Below are 22189 nucleotides of genomic sequence, written 5' to 3'. Positions count from 1 at the left end.
GGGGGATGAATGTGCGCTTGAATTAACACAGAGCTGGCGGGAGCACGGACATTGTACAGTTTATGTGGCACATGGTCACAAATGCACTTGGGTGCGAGAACACTGTAGTGGCACCAACTAACCTTGTGTGTTGCCGAGGCATCGTCTGCTGCAAGCTGCTGCCGTGCCGAAGATACCTCATTACTTAAGTCGTTGAGGTGATAGCGTAGCTCAAGTTGCTCCAAGCACAGGCGTGTAGACTCGACACGCTCCCTGAGCCACTAGCACTATGCGACTTAACTTCTGAGGTCATCAGTCACCTAGAACATAGAACTAATTAAACCTAACTGACCTAAGGACATCACACACATCCACACCTGAGGCAGGATTTGAACCTGCGACCATAGCGGTCGCTCGGTTCCAGACTGTAGCGCCTAGAACCGCACGGCCAGTCCGGCCGGCCGCCACTTATTGGTCCATGACAAGAACTCGGAGGAGGGGTTATTATACTTCTTAGCCAGGTGGACCTGTTTAGCAGTACTATTGACACTCGACAAAGCACACAGGATGTGTTCCTGCGTAGGGTGGTAGAACACTGTATTGTTGACGAGGTCAGGCCACAGTTTGTGGTGTTGAAGAAAGTCGATGCCCAAAATGGGATCGTCGATGTCAGCCACCAGGAAGGACCACTTCAGGATGCGCTCAGGCAGGAGGGACACTGCACATGAAGTAGAACCTAAGCATGACAAACTAGATGAGTTTACAGCACGTAGGACAGTTTTGTGTAGTCGGATCTTTTCGGTAGCAAGACGAGATGGAAGTAGGGAAACATCTGCGCCCATGTCAATGACAAAGTTTGTGCCAGAGTTCAAGTTGCAGATGTAGACTCGTCCATTTGAAGCATTAGTGTTGGACACAGAATGGAGTGTGCGACGGCGCCTGTTGTTTATGTCGCAGGAGGTGGCTCCGCTGTTTACCTGCAGTTGAAATTTGGGTATGAGCACAGCAGTTTACAATTGCACGCTTGTTCCCTGAATTTTGCATGGAAGAAACAGTATTTACGGGAGGATGTCTGCTCCTGTGAGTGGTCAGACGGTGGCGGCCCAAAATCTTCCGTGGAGTCAGATGTGCTGTTGTTGTGTGGATGTGAAGGTATGGTAGTTCGTGAGCTTGACAGACTTAAGTTTAGTGGGGAGCCCTCGTTGGGGCCCTGGTTGTGGTTGGAAACTGGCGTAAGCTGCCATACTGCTGGACACGGCGTTCACGTAGTAGAGCAGAGTAAGCTCGGTCGGCAGCGCGCAAGCATTTGCTATTTGGTCTATCTTCGTAGGCGGCGATGGCCATATGGACAGACAGAGTCCAAATCTCGGTGAGCATGGCAACGAGAAGTTGAAGGCATTGCCACAGCTGGGATGGAGATCTGTCGCCGAGGCGTTCTTCATAGACAAGCTGTCGAACATTTTGTCTTCTCATCTTGGAGACACGTTCCAGTATTGCTTGTTTAGCTGTAGCGTACTTCTGATTCAGAGGAGGTGACTTAACCAGGTCATAAATTAAGTCGACATGGTCGTGGAGGTGGTTCATGAGGCATGTGAAACAGCTGTTGTCATCAAGTGCACAGACACTGAAAGTTTGGTCGACCAGGTTGAACCAGAATTCCGGGTGGGCAGGTTTGAATGCCGGAAGTTTTGGTAGAGTCAATGAACTGGCGCTCGAAGAGTCACTGATGAGCTTGGTGGAACCTGACATGCTCAAATTACTGCACTCATGAACACTCGGAGTAACAGGCTGGTGAATGTCATTCACGCAGTGTGCAACTGGCATGGAGTGATACACACGTGGACCTGGCACATTCAAAAAGGCGTCCTGTTGTGGCACATTATGAAAACTATGCTCCCCACTATTTACAATACTTGCATTAAAGTTCGGTACCAGTGTGTAGTGGTTTCTTGTACTTCTGTGCGGCGAAAACTGAAGCACTTCAGAGCTAACAAAGCCAGAGTCGGAGATCGCTGGTCTCATGTTCAAAACCACTGCACCTGATGAGATCCCTGGGTTCTCAAGGCTAACTCCAGAAATTCACGTCGGGCACCAATTACAGCTGGTGTGCTTTAATTTAGTTGCTGTTGCTGGTGAAAACCGGGTGGCGGCGGCGTGTTGTAGAAGGCCATTGTGTAGTGAACAAAGGTCCACGTGGAACATGGAAGCTGGCACGGTAGTCACTTTGTACTCGGTTTGACAGATTATTCGAACTTCAGGGTCACCACTGAAGGAGATATCAAGACAAACACACAGGTTGAAGACTAGGAGGGAACTGAGGTCCCAGAAGTATACAAAACAAAAGCTCAACTCAAAGACATAACACACATATGATGTTCTGGCCTATCGATCCGTAGATCGATGCCACACATCATAGACTGTTTACCCAGCTAGCTGACTATGTATAGGTTGCACATGTGGATCAGGTAATTCCACATCCAGTTCAGATAATGACAGCTGCATGAGAGCCCAAATAATTAGTGTAAGACTCAAAGAAATGTCCACCCCCCCCCCTTTTCTCTTCATCCAACAAATGAGACATTTAAAGTTCTACTAAGCAACTGCCAAAGCATACACAACAATGTACAAGAATTTGAAGCACTCCTAAATATCTGGGGATTTCACATACTAATAATAGATATTAAAGAAAGTAACAGACTTTAAATATAATATCATTGTTGAATGTAGTACAACATAATTTCATAGCTATGTTGTGACTTTATTGATCTTTATTCTAGCTGCATTCCATTATAAAATAATGAATAGTGAAGATGTAAAACAGAATTTTGTATTGTTTGATGGTTTTTAAATCTAGCTGTTGGTTCCAATTGTTTTTGTGTAATGTCTATGTTTTCACTAATGTCTACTTTGATGAGCTACCACTTGTTTATTTTTCTTTTTCTTTTCTCTTTTGCAAAATGTTTATTTCTACATGATTTTTATAGATTTATTTTGCATCTAGGTTACCATTTATGGAATTATGACTTAAGGTCTGATGACCTGCCTATTGAATGTGGCTTGGATGAGACATGCAGAGATGAAGGAGAATATGTTGGTAAGGCTGCCCTTGAAGTGGAGAAGCGAAAAGGTTTAAGAAGACGATTAACATTTTTTCAACTGCAAGAGTAAGTATGTTTGGGTGACATTTTTTTCAGTTTTATGTTTTTGACAAGACACTAGACTTTGAAACATAATATAAGATTACTTATCAAAGGGTGGAGAAGGGGAAGGAGGAGGTGGAGGAGGAGGAGGAAGAAGAGGAGTAAGAAAAGGAGATGAAAAGAAATACAAATCTAGTGATATAAATGGTACTATCTCTGTCAGCAAAAGAGTAAATCACCATAATTTTCCGAGCACACATACACAAAGCAAGGAGAATTATGTTGTGTTAAACATTCTTGAAAGCACTTTGACCAATGAACCAGCTTATACTCACTATAAAGGCAACAATGAGACCACTTCAAAATGAAGATATAACATCTGATGCATATCAAATGTCCCTGAGCAGATCACTCATAGTGAAACAAAAAGCAATAACCTACAGTGCACAATTGCATTGGGGAGTACAAACAGTAATTACATTAAGCAAGATAATAACTTAATAAAAAAATGCTAACATACAGCAATAGTGTATTCCTTTCCCCATCATTCCCCAACTGAGCTAGTGCTCTGTTCTTAATGAACTTGCCAATAATGGCACATTACACTGTACATTCCATTGCATTACATGAATCATATTCCAGAAATGTCAGAGAGATCAGTACCTTAGATGCGTACTTTATCTACATACAATACAAAAAAAGAATCAAAATTATGAAATATTGTGATATATATATATATAAAGTTAGTACATGAGTTATATTATAACTAAGACATTGTAACAATAATTTAAAATCATTTTAAAAGCTGTTGCGATCATATCATTCAATGGGAAGAATGAATTGCCCAAAAGAACATTCTTTAATTAATTCTTAGTTTTCAAACTTTTTTTTCAGTAACCATATGATTCTTGCAAATCTTACTTTTATTTTATTTTCATACTTTATTTTATAATATCAGCCTTAGTCCATTTTCAGCTATTTGGATACATTTGTTAGCACCTTGATTGTAAAATATCTTTAATGCCAAATACTGTCATTTTGCAGAAAGGGTTGAAAATGACATAAGGCCAAAATTGCAGAATAAAGGATGAAAAGAAAAGAAAAATTAACAGTTGCAGATATCATGGAGTCATTTGAAATATATTATTATACATTTGTAGGCCACTAGAGGACCACATGAAGTGTCTACTTAAGAGATTTCCTCAGGCTGCACACTTCTTTCATCTTCTCACTATGCATTTTCCATCTTTCATCCAACTAATTTGTCCCTGGCTTGAATTTCTTGATCTGTTGGTTCACTTTCTACTTAAGTACTTTGTGCTTGAATGTTTGCTTGTCATGTATATCTGTCTCTGTTATGCTGGGAGTTCACAGGCATGGGCAGTGTTCCACTTGAGGTAGACACAGGTCATACAAATCAGAATCACAATGGTATAATTAACAGACACTGAAGGTCATAATGTTATTCCACTGCATATCATGATACTGGTGTACATGCTGGAACATTTGATCAGTGCTAATACAGCCCTTTTGTGAGGCTATAAGCTTATCCAATGAAAGTAACAGGTCTGGTTTTAGGGCATCCTTTAATAAGGTCAGATTCTGGGCTGGCATTGTGTCTAATGATTTTTCTTATCAGTAAAATGAGGCCTGTGACAGGTTCATTGCGGTTATTAAGTTGTACCACTATCTCCAGAGCGAACAGGGAGTAAATCCAGTGCATATCAAACCTTTGGAAGTATAGGAATGGCTTCAGAACATCACTTTTGCACCCACTCCATTCAATTTCCCAAGAATAACTATATCTTACATGCACACATGTCACTCTGGACCATCCTGGTTGGACATATTGTAATCCACTCTCTTTGGCATAATTGGAACTCATTCATTGATATCAACATGTGGTTACCCTTCTTCTGGGATATTAGCAACACCTAATGCATTTTCACATTACAGATTTAGCCATGGTTTCCCATTTTGCTGGGTAGCATGAATCATAAAACACTGATAATCTGCATCAACACTTGTTATGGGGAACTGTACAAATATATGAAGCCTGGTTCTTTCGGTGTTTATTTAAACAATTGCCATATGATAAAAAAGTAACAATTTTTTTTGTCAGTTTTGCTATATGCTGTAGCTCTGTTGTTAACTTTTGTAGCACTTTCCATAGGCCAGCTGGGAACTGCCAGGGAGGCACTCCTGCTTTGAATTGTTGGTTCCACAATGTGTCCAATACTTGTCCCCTGAAGAGCTACAGTATCATCAGAATTATTATGTTAATCCTGAATCATCTCCCTCTTGCAAGGCTAGATGTACATGGTTCATATCATACCAACCACCATTCTACAATGGCATACTCCATTCATTTATAAACTAACTCTCTGCCATCCCATTAATACAACAATGCAAAAATAAACTCCCTATAGAACAAATCTATTACAGTAAGACAGTGACATAAGCATCATAAACTTTACCATGACACTGTTCATGTATCCCACATAGTTGTATATTTACAGATGTGATCTGAATGTGTAAGGTATTCCTTGTACATTCTACTCTGTAACTTCTGTTTCCTCTCTTTCCTTAATAGCTTTTGCTTTCTTCACAGGCAACAACACTGCCACTTGTGGTAAGGTATCCAAAGTACTTTTAAAAGGCTTAAAATGTCCTACATGAATAACGGAGGTTCACATTGGTAATTGTAACTTATTGTACATTGCTGATGTCATTTCTATGGATTGGTACTGTCCTTGTTAGTGCATAAAAAGTTTTTATGTTTTGTTCTTTGGTGTGCATGGTCTTGCTAGTTTAATCCACTGACTGATTGTATATTCAGCATATATATGTGGTGTCTGTTCTTTCAAACATCTCCAAAAGAAAAGACACCATTTTGATCCAGCAGCTACTATGGATTAAGAAACAAAGGAATTACAGTCAATGTCCACAAGTGGACATTGATTTTAATCTATGGGGAAAGTTGAAAATTTGTTCTGGACTGGCGTTTGAACCCACATCTCTTGGTTACTAGGCAGATGCTCTAATCATTGCACCATCCAGACACAGTGGTCATACACAACTGCCTGGACTGCTCTAGCACACCTCCCGTCAGACCCAGATTCTCAACTTATCCACACATTGCTGATGAAGTGCCTCTTGTCCATTATCCCATTTCAAGTGGCTTGGATGTCTCAGGTAATATTTGCAGTGGTACTTATTGATGGCTGAAGCTGGTAGGTCATGCAGTACACAATGCCTTACATACTGTTCAATGTCCTATCTCCTGATTCTCTGCTATTCTGTAATCAATCATTCTTTGGTCTTTGCAACCAGCTAACACACGGTCATGCACTTCCATCAATACTTCATCCTTCAGAGATGCAGATACCGCAATACATGGCCTGAACCTCATAATCATACACAGAAGCCCATAATGCATAATGAACTATGATTGCATCCTGAATAAATAGTAGTCTGCATCAGTGGTCTGTGGCTTTTGCCAGTCCGCAAGGCTTCTGTCATATCCTTGTATGACCTCAATCTTTCTGCTTAACTCACTGGAATTGCTATGCTTCCTGCTAGGTTTGTATACTAGCTTGTAATCAAATTTGCTTAATTTTAATGACCAACAAGTTAATCTGCATGAAGGATCTTTCAGCTCTAATAACCAGTTTAATGCCACATAGTTCATTATATGTTGCTGTTTCCTACCATAGAGGTAACACCAAAAATACCATATATGACACTCAACATCTCCCTCTCCATGGTTGAGTAATTTTGTTCAGCTTTGTCTAACTGCTTTGATGCTAATTCTACTTGGTGTTCCTTGTCATTAAGCTCCTCATTCAAAATGCATTCTAACACTTGGTTGATTGCATCATAGGATGGGATAAGCTGTTTCCCATAATTGTAAATGTTAAAATCAGGCTAGATGTTAGTGCAGCTTTCAATTTCTTGAATGCAGTTTGACAGTCAGTCATCCTCTGGAATTTTACACCCTCTTTTTAACAAATGCATTAATGATCTAATGATTTTAGCAGTCCCTCTGACAAATTTTCTGTAATAATTACGTAGACCTAAAAATGATCAGAGTTATTTCACAGTCTGCAGTGATAAAAAAATCATCGATAGCACATATCAATCTTGGGTCAATTTTCATGCCATCTTGGTTAATCACAGGGCCAAAATAGTTCATTTCCATTGACGTGAAGTGATATTTTTCAATATACAACATTATGTGAGCCGAATACAACTTGTTAAACTACTCTTCTAGAAGTTGTGCATTGAGTGCCACACTAATACAGTTTTAATCCTCATAGTACTCCATCTAATAACTTCTGAAATGTGCCTGATGCATTCTCAAGCTTAAATGGCATCCATCAATACTAGTAGTGTCCCAAGGAATGGTGAATGTGGTCTTTGGTCCATCTTCTGGAACCAGTTCCAGCTGGTGATACCCACCCTTTAAATCCATTGTGGAGAAGTATTTACATTGACCCAGGATGTCCTCCAACATGACCATTATATCTGGAATAGGATTTGCACCTGTCACTGTTCTTCCATTCAGTTATTGATCATCAAAACAGAACTTGTATTTCGTCATCCCATCTGATGATTTTTTCAGCATGATGACAGCAGTTACTCCAATGGATTATCAATCTCCTCTGTAATGACATCATCCAACTGCTGATTGATAAATTCCTTCATTATGAGTTGCAAGTGCTGAGATTTCCTATATGTTTTCTTATAGACTGGAGGATTAACCCCAATCAGGATTTTATGCTGCATCATGGGTGTTGCTGGAATGGTCCACTAGGATTAAACAAATCCATGAGTCATATCAACAGTCCCTCCATAGCTGTCCCATCTTTCACTTTTAAATACTGTACTTTTTCATTTAATGCAGAGCCATTGACAGTTTGCTTGTGGCAAAGGTCTCCTCTGAACCTTTCCAAATCGATCTTGTCTAGAATGTCCAAATTAACAATCAATATTTCTTTTGGCAGATCCACTTTATCTGTGGCAAAATTATCGACACATAGTAGAATCATGTAATCTCCATTTACTTCCTGTACATGTGCCATGCTCTTGCATACTAAACAATGTGAAAATCCAAATCATCATTGTGCTGTAATAGCTCTGAATTACACAAAATGTCATTCAGTAGGTCAGTACCCCAGTTAACAGGAGTATTTTTCCTGTACCTTCCAGAACTTCATCTTGCAAGTTGAGCTTTAATGGTCACAAACACTATTTACTCAGCTCCAACTTCATTATCAGTGAACCTCATGAGAATTTATCATTTTCAATGGTCATCCCCAGCTGGAACAATATCCCACTGAGTTTGACAGTGTGCTGCAAAAGATCAGTTTCTGCATGTTGCTTATTCAGGAAGTCCAGCCTTAGGATTGGGTATTACCCCTCATCAAAATGAGGAAATATTTCCATACCTTCCTGAAAATTCATTCTCCATTCCAGAAATTGAGCAACACTGATTCCACTGATGCCACATCATTGTCCTCTACTCCACATAATGTGTATTGTGGAGAATTCAGTCTCTTTCTGCCTGAGAGTTAAAGACTAGTTACTGACACATGAGCCCTTCTGTGCATGCTAACTATTTATGTTCCATTCTGTTTATCATGCCCACCAAACAACACTTCATCTTTCCATACACCTTTGTAGCATTATGGTTTACAGGGAATGCCATTCAGTGGTTGAAGAATTCCCATTTATGTTTAATGAACTCATACCATGATATCACCCACGTTGCTTTTTACCCTGCACTCCTGTGCACAGTGTCCTACCACCCTACTACACTTGTAGCATTGCTATTGGCAGCATTGTTTCTAAATGTGGATCACATGTCTGCACCTATTTCTGAGCAAGAAACATTCCAGTTATCCTGTACCAAAATTGTAATATCTACTTCCTCCAGTTGTATAGCGACCTTAATGGCGGTAGCCAAATCCTTCAGAATCTCTATCTGTACTCTCCTCAACATATTGGGTGGAAGTCCTCCAGAAAAACTTCTAATACTCTATACTCTGCTTCCTGGAGGATAATTTTTCCCACCACATCTTTCTGCACCGTCTCATAATCTTACACATTTACCTTCTTAATCCTGCCTGAGAACATTTACACCAATGTGTTCCATTTCTGAGAAATTCCATTGAGCTGTTCCCTAAAACATCTTGCATTGTGCAGTTTGCAGTAACACTGAATGAGCTCAGTTTTGAGTTAGTAAAATGTATTTGCCTTATTCAACCCTCCATAGCAAATAACAAGTCTTTGCTCACAATTTCACAATGTATTAACATACTTTGACTATCCACTTTCCCGGCCTTGTGGCAATTTTCAGATTGTTGATAAATGCCAACACATTCTGTCATTTTACCTGAAAAACTAGACTACCTGCAGTCAAATACACAGACAGAGCAGGTACACAGAATGTAGCTTTTGCCTCTACTGTCGCAACTAGTTCATCATGTTACTGTGTGTTGCCCTCTGTTAATGTATCAACTTGCCTTTCCAAAGCAGCATTTCTGACCTTCAGCTCAGCTACCTGTTTCACCAAAGGTTCAGTCACTTCCTAAGTCATCACCACTTGCGTTTGTGACCTTGGCATTTGCACAAACTCTATCTACCAGAAATACAGCACCCTTCAGTTATACCACAAATTAACAAAGCAGGGACCCAGAATGAGTTTGGAAGGTAGGAGACGAGATACTGGCAGAAGTAAAGCTGTGAGGACCGGCCGTGAGTTGTGCTTCGGTAGCTCAGATGGTAGAGCACTTGCCCGCGAAAGGCAAAGGTCCCGAGTTCGAGTCTCGGTCGGGCACACAGTTTTAATCTGCCAGGAAGTTTCAAAACAAGGACCGATAGACTCAGGTATAAGAACCAAAAATGGTATTCATCTTTATGATGGATCATTGTCCATCTAGATTCCAAACACTGATGTGCCTTATACCCATAATGTTGACAAGTACTACGCGTAATTGGCACTGAATGCATAAAAGCAGGGATGTTGAACGTATATAGAGATGGTTTGTTCCACCCTTGGGAGTGTGTCACTGAAATATTGAAAAGACTTAACTAACAGACTCTTAAAGATAGGTGGAAATTTTTCCAAGAAAGTCTATTGACAAAATCTTGAGAAGCAGCTTTAAATGATGACTCTAGGAATATACTACAACTCCATACATATTGTTCCTATAGGGATTGTGAGGATATTATTAGATTAATTACAGCATGCATAGAGGCATTTAAACAAAAATGTTTGCTGCATTGCATGTGAGAATGGAACGAGAAAAACCTTAATGACTGGTACAGTGGGATATACCCTCTGCCAAGTACTTCACAGTGGTTTGCAGAGTATAGATGTGGACAGAGATAAAAGACAGTTTGTGCCCCTACAAATTACAATGTTGGCATCTCACTGGCTCTTTGGCTTCCCTTGAACTGCAGCAAATCTGCAGGTCACTCAGCTTTCACAAATTGTACCTTCATGTTCCTATGCACATCAACTCTATCTGCCATGGCCACGTGCAAAACAAAACAAAACAAAAGGCCAAAAAACTAAATAGCTCACTCACCAACTTGTGCCACTGAAACACACATTGTGGCTGGAGACATGGCCCTGGATCCAGCTGCAGATGCCAGTCACCACTTCTGACACCAAATATAAAGGCTTCTGACCTCTATAGTGAGTGGTAGAACTGGTTTGTCAGATGTCAGGAAGCCAATAACTCACCACCCTAGGAAGTGTAATGGTGGAGCAAATGGATGCTTGATTGTCCATTGATGTTTGGTCACCAAAAAACAGTATTGTTAAAAGATTCATTTATTGCTCAGCAAAAACACCCCGAAGCTGTAAACTGCAAATGGTTGGAGGGAAGGTGCCACAGTCAGCAAGCGACTTATTGTTACTGACCATCTGCAGCATCACTCAGCTTGTAAAATGATGATGGCCGTGACTTGGCAAAGATGTTGATTCCAAAAGTGGTCACAGTGCAAGATAGCAGCTTCACAGAGAAGAGGAAGCACTGCAGCTCATGCCTAAAACCTGTTTTGCAGACATACTAGGGATGCCTTCTGGTCAATCTCCTGGAAAGTCTTTCATTGGCTGTCACACCTTAAAACAACCACCCATGCAACCATAGGTCAGGGGTCAACCTCACCACAGCAGAGCACAAATCAATTAACAAATGAGATGTTCTGAATGTTGTTTGGATCCCCACATCTGACTCCTCACAGTGATGATCATGCCTCAAACCATGTGATCAAAGCCAGCACCATATGGAGTTGTGAGTGAAGGGGCTCCAACTCAGTCCCTATCCATACTAATGGCAATGGAATCTACACTTCACAAACACACAAGAAATTTAATAAACTGTAAAATCACATAGGCAAAGCAAAACAAAGTATTCACTTCTACTTAGAAGCTTGTAATATAATGCACAATCTAAATGTCTTCAAGCCTAGTGCTGCTGGAATGTACAAGGGTCAGTTAAAAAGTAATGCCACCAATTTTTTCTCCTTAAATAAAGTTTGTTAAGTGAAAAATTTGAATGTGGCAATATTCCAAAACGCTAGTTCCCCAATCCAATGCATCAACAGATGTCAGTTCTGCTGTCACTTGAAAAATTATCAATATCAATATCAATGTTTATTTTACACAGCATTCTGTGCTATAATAATTTGAATGCAAAAGGTGAAACATAGATTCACTTTTGTGACAGACTGAAAAATATATACATGATGTAACAGTGGATATCAACACTGTTAGATGATGGGTCATCACTTTAGAGAAGCTGAAGAACAAATACCATTGGCTGACAAAACATGGAGTGGCTGATGACTGCACTGACTCCACACAACATTTAGTGAGTCTATGACATCATTTGTGGTGACTGCCAGTTGACGGCAAATGATTTTTAATGCATTTTCTCCCTCAGTAAAGGCAGTGTAATGACAATTAATCAACATTTGGGATACTCAAATGTTTATGCAATTTTGCCACCAAGACATGAAAAACAGTTGCCTCTCAACTCCTGCGCCTCTTCTGTTTGGAGGGAAAAGACTTTCTGGAAAAAATTGTGACCAGAGATGAAACATAGGTTCATTTTTTCCACCCATAATTAAAGAGACTGTCAGTGGAATGGCATCACAGAAATTCACTGAAGAAGAAAAAGTTCAAAACTGTGTAATTGGCAGGGAAAGTTATGACTACAGTATTTTGGAATGCAGTGGATGTATTTATGATTGACATTTTGGTGTAGGCAAGCACAATAAAGTCTGTCCAATGTGTCAGATCCCTCAAACAGCTTAAAGCATGTCTTCAGTGTGTTCACCCAGCAAAAGCTATGGTCGACATTCTTTTGCATGACAATGCAAGATAACACACCATCCATTGCACAACTTAACAGACTGTCAAAACTGGATGAGAAGTCTTGCCTCATCCCTCATACAGCCCTGACCTGGCACCATCAGATTTCCATCTGTTCAGGTCACTAAAAGATGTTCACTGTGGGGTTCACTTTGAAGATGATGAGCACATGAAAATAGCCATGCATCAATGATTTCAGAAGCAGGATCAAGTATTTTATGACACTGGAATACATCCCTTGTTAAAATATGGACCAAAACTGTGAAACTGGGTGGAGATTATGTTGGAAAGTCATAAATCAATCATCAGTTGTAGTTTTCTACCTATGTAAAAAAGACATTCAATTTTATTTATTTATTTATTTTTTTTTAACAAGCAGGTTAGTTTTATTCAGGATTCCAATACACCACATTATTCCGCACTATTTTGCCTATAAAGCTCTATTTTTCAACACAACCTTCATTCAGTGTGGTGGCCTTATTCCAACTTACTGTGAAGGCCTGTATGCCCACATGGTACCACTCCACTGGTCAATGTTGGAGACAATGTCTTGCTGCATCAATAACCTCCCTATCACTCATGTACTGCTTTCCAAAGAATGCATCCTGCATTGGGCCATATAAATGGAAGTCAGGAAGTGTGAGATCTGGGGTGTTGGGTGGATGAGAAAGTACAGTCTGCTGAAGTTTTGTGAGCTCCTTTTCGATGGAGAGACTTGTATGAGGCTTTGTGTTGTCACAGAGGAGGAGAAGTTCATTAGTAATTTTGTTGTAAGGCACACACTGAAGTTGTTTCATCAATTTCCTTGAGGCAGCACAACACACTTCAGAATTTATTGTAGCACCATGAAGGAGACATCAGACAGAATAATGCCTTCAAGAGTTCCAGAAGAATATCATCTCAACTTCACCAGATGAGGGTGCAGCTGTGAACTTTTTGTTCAGAGGAGAGGTGGTATGGCACCACTCTATGGATTACCATTTTGTTTCTGGCTTGAAGTTATGAACCCATGTTTCATCACCTGTGGCAATGCTCAACAAAGAATTCTCATGATCAGCCTTGTAACATACAAGCAACTCCACATGGATGGTCCTCTGTTGCTCTTTATGGTCTTCTGTTTGGCGGTGAGGAATCCAGACGGCATACACCTTCACGTACCCCAAAAGGTGGATGAGTGTGTCAGCATTACAAACAGAGACATCCAGTTGTGTAATGAGGTATTTGATTGTGATCTGTCAATCACTTTGAATGAGAGTATCTGCATGTTCTGACATTGCAAGGATCACAGCTGTGTTCAGCTGTCCAGCATGCTGGAGATTGGACAGGTTTGCACAACCTAATTATGATGGTGATAGACACTTTACCCAATGACTTACTGTGCTTTCTGTTCACTTCCAGGTCTCTATAGACATTCTGCAGGCGCCTAAGAATATCTGCAATGCTCAGGGTTTCTGCCAAAAGAAATCAATGACAGTTCTCTGCTTGAAATGCACTTGTGGTACAGACACCACTTTCGAGGCTACATGTAGTGCCACCACCTATTGGAACATCATGAAACTATAGCAGTGGAAGCAGGAATATTCCATGATGTCCCACAACATATTCTGCATTTTTTCAATTGAAACTGACCAAGAAAAAAATGTGTTGCATTACGTATTGAGTGTCCCTCAGAGCTGCATTTTAAATTCTTGACAAATTAAAAAACGTAGGAGGCATTACTTTCTGACTGACCCTTCTACTTCTATTAGCTAAAACTTTACACCTGTAAGTCAAGTTTTCTGAAAAAGCTGTTTCTATCACTTATTATCAAATGGAAATATTCAGAGTTATCTAATTTTGTAAATTATATTTGTAATCATGTCTCTTATTACTTTATTAAAGACAGAGATGCAGAAGTCAGGGTAGGGTGGCGTACTCTGCAACAAACTACCTCAACTGATTAAAAATAATGGTAATACCTTAAGGAGGTGGATCCGCGTGACCGCTACGGTCGCAGGTTCAAATCCTGCCTCAGGCATGGATGTGTGTGATGTCCTTAGGTTAGTTAGGTTTAAGTAGTTCTAAGTTCTAGGGGACTGATGACCACAGATGTTAAGTTCCGTAGTGCTCAGAGCCATTTGAACCTTAAGGAGGAAAGCAGAGGAAATAATAATGCACATACTTTTCATTCTGTTGATGAGTACCTGAAAGCAAACTTATGTTACCAATAGCATCTTATCCTCTCTCGAACATAATTTAAATCTTAGGAAACTCACAGGGAGTGGACAAAAATAAGGAAATACCAAAAACACAACACAGTATCATGCCTAATACAGTGCAGGAAACTGTGGGCATTCAAAACAGTTTTCAGTCCTCTCAGAACAAATAAACATGGGTCCTGTATAATTTTCAAGGGAAACTTATACCCTTATTCTACAAAATAGGGACAAGTTCAGATAATGATGATGGAGGTGGATAGCGATTATGCACCCTTCTCTCCAAAGCAGACCATTAAGGCTCAACTATATTTAGATCTGAATGGTGGCCACAGGAGATGCAACAATTTATCCTCATGCTCACAAAGCCAGTTCTGGACAATGCAAACTGTGTTAACAGGGACACTGTTGTCTTGGAACACAGTCTCATGATTGAGGAACAAATGTTGTACCATGGGATGTACCTGTTTAGCCAAAATGGTCACATAATCCTTGTAGAGTAACCACAGGGCCCATGGAGTAGTGTGATATGGTTGCCAAATTGTCACTGAACCCCTGCCATGTTTCACTTTTGGACCATAAACTTGGCCAGAAGCTGGAAACAGTGTGAAACAAAATTCATCCAACTAAATGATTTCCTTTCATTGATCTTTAGTCCAGATTTTATGGATTTGGCACTATGTTTTCTGATTATGGGTATTAGCATCACTGATGAGTGGTTTTTGAACTCAAGTTCACCCTTCTTATGGAGCTCCTTTCAAGTTTTTTTTGTGCTGATAGGCTTCATGAGTGCAAAATTCAGCTCTCACCCAACATGCACTCTCATCAATGGTGTGACTTAACTTATGATGTTTTTCTGCTTTCCATGTATGTGGTATAAATTTTGATATGATGCCTCTTGAAACCCCAAACACTTCAGCTATGTTGCACTCACAACTACACAAAACACTATTTTGATCACAACTGACACTTGAGGACATTGTGCAGGAGCCATTCATGGTGAAATGCAATGGTGCAAACTGCTCACTTGGCAGCATCTGCATTTACGTTCAAGAATGCATTTCTTGCAGCATCTCCATACTTTTGTCCAACTCCTGCTTGTCCTAATATATCACATGCACAGCAGTCAACTGTACATATAATTTCTTTTAATTTGTGAATCTTGCTGTAAGCATAATATTCTAGTTGCCCTATACCTTCAGTTGCTGTTTTACTATAATATTTGTAGGCCAAATAGAGAAGTGTCATAATCTGTGAATATATTAGTATATAATGCTTATATTTTTATGTATTAACATATTCACTGTATTTTCTCATTTCCTTATGTCATACCTGCTATCAGTATGTGTGCAGAATTTTTATGTTTATTTTCATTTACTAGCTTCATAAGATAAATGACACTTTATTGGTGCAAATACTAAACACTTTTGTTGCTGTAAGCACTGTATCATTATGAAAAAAAATTTACTCTGTGTGGAAACATAATACGGCACTTCTGGGCTCCAATAAGTAAAATCAAGTAAATCAGATGTAAGCCAGGCAGTCATACTTTCACCTGATGAAAATGAATCATTCATGCTGCATAAAACAAAACAAAAATTTGTAAAATGCAAAGCAACTTGCAAAAACAAAGGAGCAATATTTACACAGTTGGATGATATACACAGTAATGAGATTTTCTCATGATTTTTGTCCTCTGTAAACAGAAATCTTGCTTTCTTGTTGAACAACTACTTATTGTGTCTAACATCAGAAAAATATCTTTACTATTAATTATTGTTGTATTATAGGCAAATTCCTGTGTGGGGACTTGAAACAGTATGGAGAGACGGCCAAGTAGTGGGTTACCTTAGGAGAGGAGACTATGGATACGCACTAGGAGCAAGTATTGGACAAGGGTATGTGATTTATTCCATATTGAAAACCTGTAAGAGCAGTGCTGTTTTTACTCTGTTTGTGTGTGTATGTGTGTGTGTGTGTTCGTGTGTGCATGTGCGTGTGTGTGTGTGTGTGTTACACACACACACAAACACACACACACACACACACACACACACACACACACACACATTTACATATAAGAACTGTTGTGGCAATCTTGTGCTGAAAGCAGTAAACCCACAACTGTGTGCATAATTTATGTTAAACACTATTCATATGAGAAACAGTATGGGACAGTGATAAGACACTGGACTCACATTTAGCAGGATGGTGGTTCAGTTCCCCAGCTGCCCACTGAGATTTAGGTCTTCTGTGGTTTCTCTAAATTGGGTAATTCAAGTGTTGGGATGGTTCCTACAAAAATTTCATGGCCAGTTTCCTTCACTACACTTCTTTAACATGAGCCTGTCCTCTCACTCTGATGACTTCATTGTTGATGAGATATTAAACTCTGTTCTTCTTCCCTTCAGTTTTACTACAGCACACGTATGAAGTTCTCAAAAAATGTAGTAAAACTGAGAGAGAATAACATTTATATTTTTGCATCTAGAAATTAATATTCAAAAGAAGACTGACATGAAGTGCAATGAATATTGAAACATCTATAATTAATATGGCTAAGAGAAAAGGCGTGATTTGTAAATGTAAATCACATACACAAACAACAGTGCATTTTCCATGAGGACTCAGGACAGCAGTATATAAAACAAAAAGTCAAACTTCATATCATTATTATCCTTTTTAGTACATTAGCCTGTCAATTACTTCCACAAACTCTGTCAAAGTCTTCACCTGTATCTATGCTGGCCGTGTTTTGAGTCCTTGTGATGCCTTACTGATTTAAGTTTCCAAAGGTTTATTTAAATCACTTCAGTGAATGCATCAATAATTCCTTTGAAATGACTGTAGCTATTTTTATGCTTCATTCTTGTCTACTCTGTCAGTCTTATACATTCTGGTGTTGATGCTGATAAGATGTTAAATTCTAATTGTCCATTCCAAGGTATGAATGGACAGCAGCATGTAGTCAGGACACTAATCTGTTCACCAATGACACTGGCTTTTGAAACTGGAGTAACTAAGTGATTGCCCCCTTAAGACTAAGTCCACACCCTAGTGAAAAACTCATGATCACACCAAGAATCAAACATGTGGCAGCCATGCTTACCTTTAATGAATGAGCCGCATGAGGTAGCCATGCGGTCTGAGGCATCTTGTCATGGTTCACGCAGCTTCCCCCTTCGGAGGTTCGAGTCCTCCCTTGGGCATGGGTGAGTGTGTGTTGTCTTAGCGTAAGTTAGTTTAAGTTAGATTAAATAGTGCATAAGCCTAAGGACTGATGACCTCAGCAGTTTGGTCTCATATTCCTTACCTCAAATTTACAATTTTCTAACCTATGCAGTCAGAGCAAAGAAAAATATAAATAGTTTTTTTAAGAAAAATTTGATTCCTTGTGCAATGCCTCTATATGTAAGGCAACTCACACCATGAGCACTAAATTGTTATTACAGAGAAAAAGAGTTAGATGCAAATAATACTTCAAACAGAAACGCTCTTGTTCTATAGCTGAATCAGAGGATTAGATGAGAGCACTAAAAGAGATCATAGTTAGACAGCTATGAACCACTGCCCAAGTTTCATTAGATAGGTATTACCATTAGGTAGTATGTTCGCATTAAACCTTTCCTTGATATCGTATACTCTGGAGCTATTTATCATTCAGAAAGTATTTAAAATGAAAGTCCTGTAATGACAAATGATGCATATATTCTGTTTTGTTACATACTAAACCTATACATATTTCAGAATGCATCAAATGATGCTTATATTCTGTTTGGTTACATACTAAACCTATGCATATTTCAGAGGAAACACACGTTTTAAAAGTTCTCAGCTTTTAACTTCCACTCTCCATCTGCAGAGTCTGAAGAAAGGGCTTTTGCTCTGAAACATTTATAGCTTAAATAAAAAGCAAAAAACTGAAATATGACCATTTTTTATTTCTAACATATACAGGATTATAATTATTGAACTATATGAAAAAAAGTAAATTAGTTACAAACTACAGCATGCACACACTTTATTCAACATGAAAACATCACTACAGATGTTCAGATTTAGGTTATGACATGTTTGATTTCCCTACCATCATTGGCAATGACATGGTGCAGACGAATAGCAAAATTCTGCATGACCCACTGAAGTGTCAGAACATCAGTGCTGTCGATGACCTCCTGAATGGCAGTTTTCAGCTCAGCAATGGTTTTGGTGTTATTGCTGTACATCTTGTCTTTAATAAAGCCCCATGAAAGGAATCACATGTTTTCAGATCTGGAGAATATGGCGGCCAACCGAGGCCCATACCAGTGGCCTCTGGTTACCCCAGAGACAGAATGCAGTCTCCAAAGTGCTCCTCCAGAACATAAAACACTCTTCTGCCTCAATGGGGTCAAGATCCATCTTGCATGAACCACATCTTGTCCAAATAATCTTTCGAAAACTTTCACGCATCTTTCGGTAATCACCATGCCATCAAGGAATATCACACCGATTATTCCGTGACTGAACATTGCATGCCACACAGTCACCTGTTGAGGGAAAAGAGACTTCTCAATCATGAAATGCTCATTCTCAGTCCCCCATATACACCAGTTTTGTTTATTGAGGAACCCATCAAAATGAAAGTGGGCTTTGTTGCTAAACCAAACCATAGAGTTCATTCTAATTCCCATCATGCCCCATGGCCAATCATGCAGTTTGAATGTCTTAATGCAAACTGTTCAGAAGCTATGATGATTTTATTCCATATAATTCTCACCCTGCATGAACTCCACTATCTCTCTTAGGCAGGAAATGACAGAATAGTTTTGTTAATAATGAAAAAGCAGAATAATTAATTGATTTTCAGTCTGATATGGTATAGGGGACAATGTTATAGAGACACAACATTGTGTAGTGCTACAGCAACAGTTTATTTGCACAAGTATGCACTGTAGCAAAACACATCTACATTACAAGGAAGCATGGACCACACTGTCTCCTCATATAGAGGGACAAATATTACACAGAGCTCCCTCCTCCCATAGTGAGAAGCACTGGTATGAAAGAGGTGAGGTTCTCGGTGAACTGCATAGATTTCAAAATATTGCAGGTATGTGGATGGGCATAGCATGTGGCTGAAGTGGGATTGTTGGAGAGTGATTGGTGTTCTGCACAATGTGTTGAGGTCAGGCTGTGATGAATCATCCTCAAAAGAAGTTGTTGCTGTTATGGCGAGTATTGAAATTAGAGGGATGGTAATCTTGAGGAAATGATTGGAGGGTGCACATGATGAGATTGTTGCTGAATCAACATCAGTAAATAAGTACACAGTACATAAGAACAAGTGAAGTGGCGATTGCAGATCCATTCTTGGTGTGGCATTTGGGGTGCTTACCTTCCATGATGAGGAGATTGTCTGTAAATTTAACACACAAAACAATGGTGTCAAGTGACTATGACTGTGACTGTGAAGTCAGTGTCAGGCACAATGTGCATGGTCACATTGTCAGAGTGTTGGTATGGGTCGATGTGTCAACAGTGAATGGATTGTCTAGAAGCATCTACATTGGTTAAATTATACCGTGGTGGGTTTGCCATTGAGCAGGATTTTATAGGTGTATGCTCTGTGTTTTAACATATTGTGTGGTCCTGTGTAAGGGGTATGCAGAGCAGGGCAAATTGTATTGTCACAGAGCATGATGTGGGTACAATCTGCAAGTGTTTTGTGGGTGAAAATCTTAGGGATACTGTGATATTGTGGGGCCAAGATTTTGAGGTGAACAAAGTGTTCCTTTACTCTTGTAATGAGAGTCACAGTTTCAGTGCTATCCATTGTTGTTACCTGAAAATGAAATCAGTAGGGAAGGCAAGTGGTTTGCCATATAAGAATTCAGTGAGGGGTGCCTTTAATTGTTTCTTGTGGCACCCATGGCAGTATTTCAATCCAGTAACCTCCATGGCTCATTAAAGCAGCCTTTAGTGTGTGGTGCCACCATTCCACTATACCATTGCTTTGTTGGTGGTACATAGTAGTTTGTTAGTGGTGGGTGGCACAGAGGGAGCACAGTGCTGAAAACAAAGTGGACTCAAGCTGTCGACCCTCATCAGTGGTAATGGATGCAGGACATCCATTGTGACAGATCCAAATGCTGACCAAGGTCCTGGTGGAAATTCTGCTGACATGTTTGTGTATTGGAATAGCTAAGCTCCAATGTGTGACTCGGTCATTGATGGATAGTAGGATAGCGTACAACAGTAACCTTTGGATTCACGAAAGGATTCTACTATGTCAGTGTGCCCTTTTGCTATTATCCAAGAAGCATTGTGCATGTTGTCCTACTTTGCTTCCTCTGGTAAAGTGTACATGTTCATTTCCATCCTCTGCAGTCTTTTTTGACATGTGGACACATGAAATGATCAGTTACTAGTTTTGTCATTGGTCAGATACCAGGGTGTGCTCAGTTGCACATATGATCAAAAATAAGTTTCCAAAATTGCCATGGTACTAGAGGATGAACTTGGTTCTATGAAATATTGCATAATATCTGCCTTGTTGTGCCTGGAATGAAATGGCTTTCAATCTTGAGGTTCATTGCAGTGTCATTGAGTAGTTCTTTGATTTGTGCATCTTCTAGTTGTGTTTTTGAAAATTCCTCATAATTAATTGTGGTGTTGATGCATGACAAACAATTGGCAGTGATATTGTATGCACACTTAAGGTGATGTTTGTGCATCAAAAATTGAGCAATGTAATTGAGGTGTCAAAAGCATCTTGAAGATAAATCTTTTGATAGGTTATGAATGGAGAAGATCAGCCATCAGCGTTGTTTTCAAAGTGGCAGATTGCCTCATAGACAGTGAAAAGTTCATACTCATAAGACAACCATTTGTGTTATGAGGCAGTGAGCTTCTGAGAACAGCCTGTCGGGGGTTGTTGCATGACTGCCACCTCCTGTTGAAGGACAGCACTAATTGCAAAGTCACTTGCATCCATGATTATTGATAAATGTGCGTGAGGGAGTGAGTGTACCAGAGTTGTTGCCTGAGTAAGGCAGACATTTAGGTTTTTGAAGGATCTTTGCATGTTGGTAGTCCATTGCAGCTTCTGTTTGCCATTGGCATTTTTGCCTTTTAGTGGTTCCATTAGTGGGGTCCATAAGTTGGCTGCTTGTGGCAAGTGGCACTGATAAAAAATTATTGTCCCTAGGAAACTGTGTAATTCATGGTAGTCTTGACAGGGAGGTAGTTGACAGATTTTTTTTGTTTAACTAAGACATTTTATTGTGTTGATCACAAAATATTGCTCCAGAAGTTGGACAATTACAGAATGCGGGGATCAGCTCACTTTAGCAACAGACAGCAAAAGGACATTGTTCACATTGTTGGGAATGGCTGTGATGTGGGGTCTGAGTGGGGTATGGTGAAGTGGGGGGTGCCCAGAGATCAGTGTTTGGCCACTACTGTTCCTTATTTATATAAATGATATTCCCTCCAGTATTATGGGT

General features: G+C 39.7%; 1 protein-coding gene across 2 annotated transcripts in view; it reads left to right on the top strand.

Moving 5' to 3' along the window:
- LOC126183550 (sarcosine dehydrogenase, mitochondrial) overlaps window positions 1–22189 on the top strand; it is a 270038-nt gene that overhangs the window by 238512 nt on the left and 9337 nt on the right. For both annotated transcript variants that reach the window (XM_049925625.1, XM_049925627.1), the window contains exons 15-16: window positions 2981–3143; window positions 16493–16600. In XM_049925625.1, the coding sequence (XP_049781582.1) occupies window positions 2981–3143; window positions 16493–16600 (271 nt within the window). The remainder of the gene's footprint in view (window positions 1–2980; window positions 3144–16492; window positions 16601–22189) is intronic.

The sequence above is a fragment of the Schistocerca cancellata genome, chromosome 4, assembly GCF_023864275.1.
Source record: "Schistocerca cancellata isolate TAMUIC-IGC-003103 chromosome 4, iqSchCanc2.1, whole genome shotgun sequence".
NCBI classification, from domain to species: domain Eukaryota; kingdom Metazoa; phylum Arthropoda; class Insecta; order Orthoptera; family Acrididae; genus Schistocerca; species Schistocerca cancellata.
Note: the sequence above shows the minus strand (reverse complement) of the source record. Positions and strands in the feature narration are given on the sequence as shown.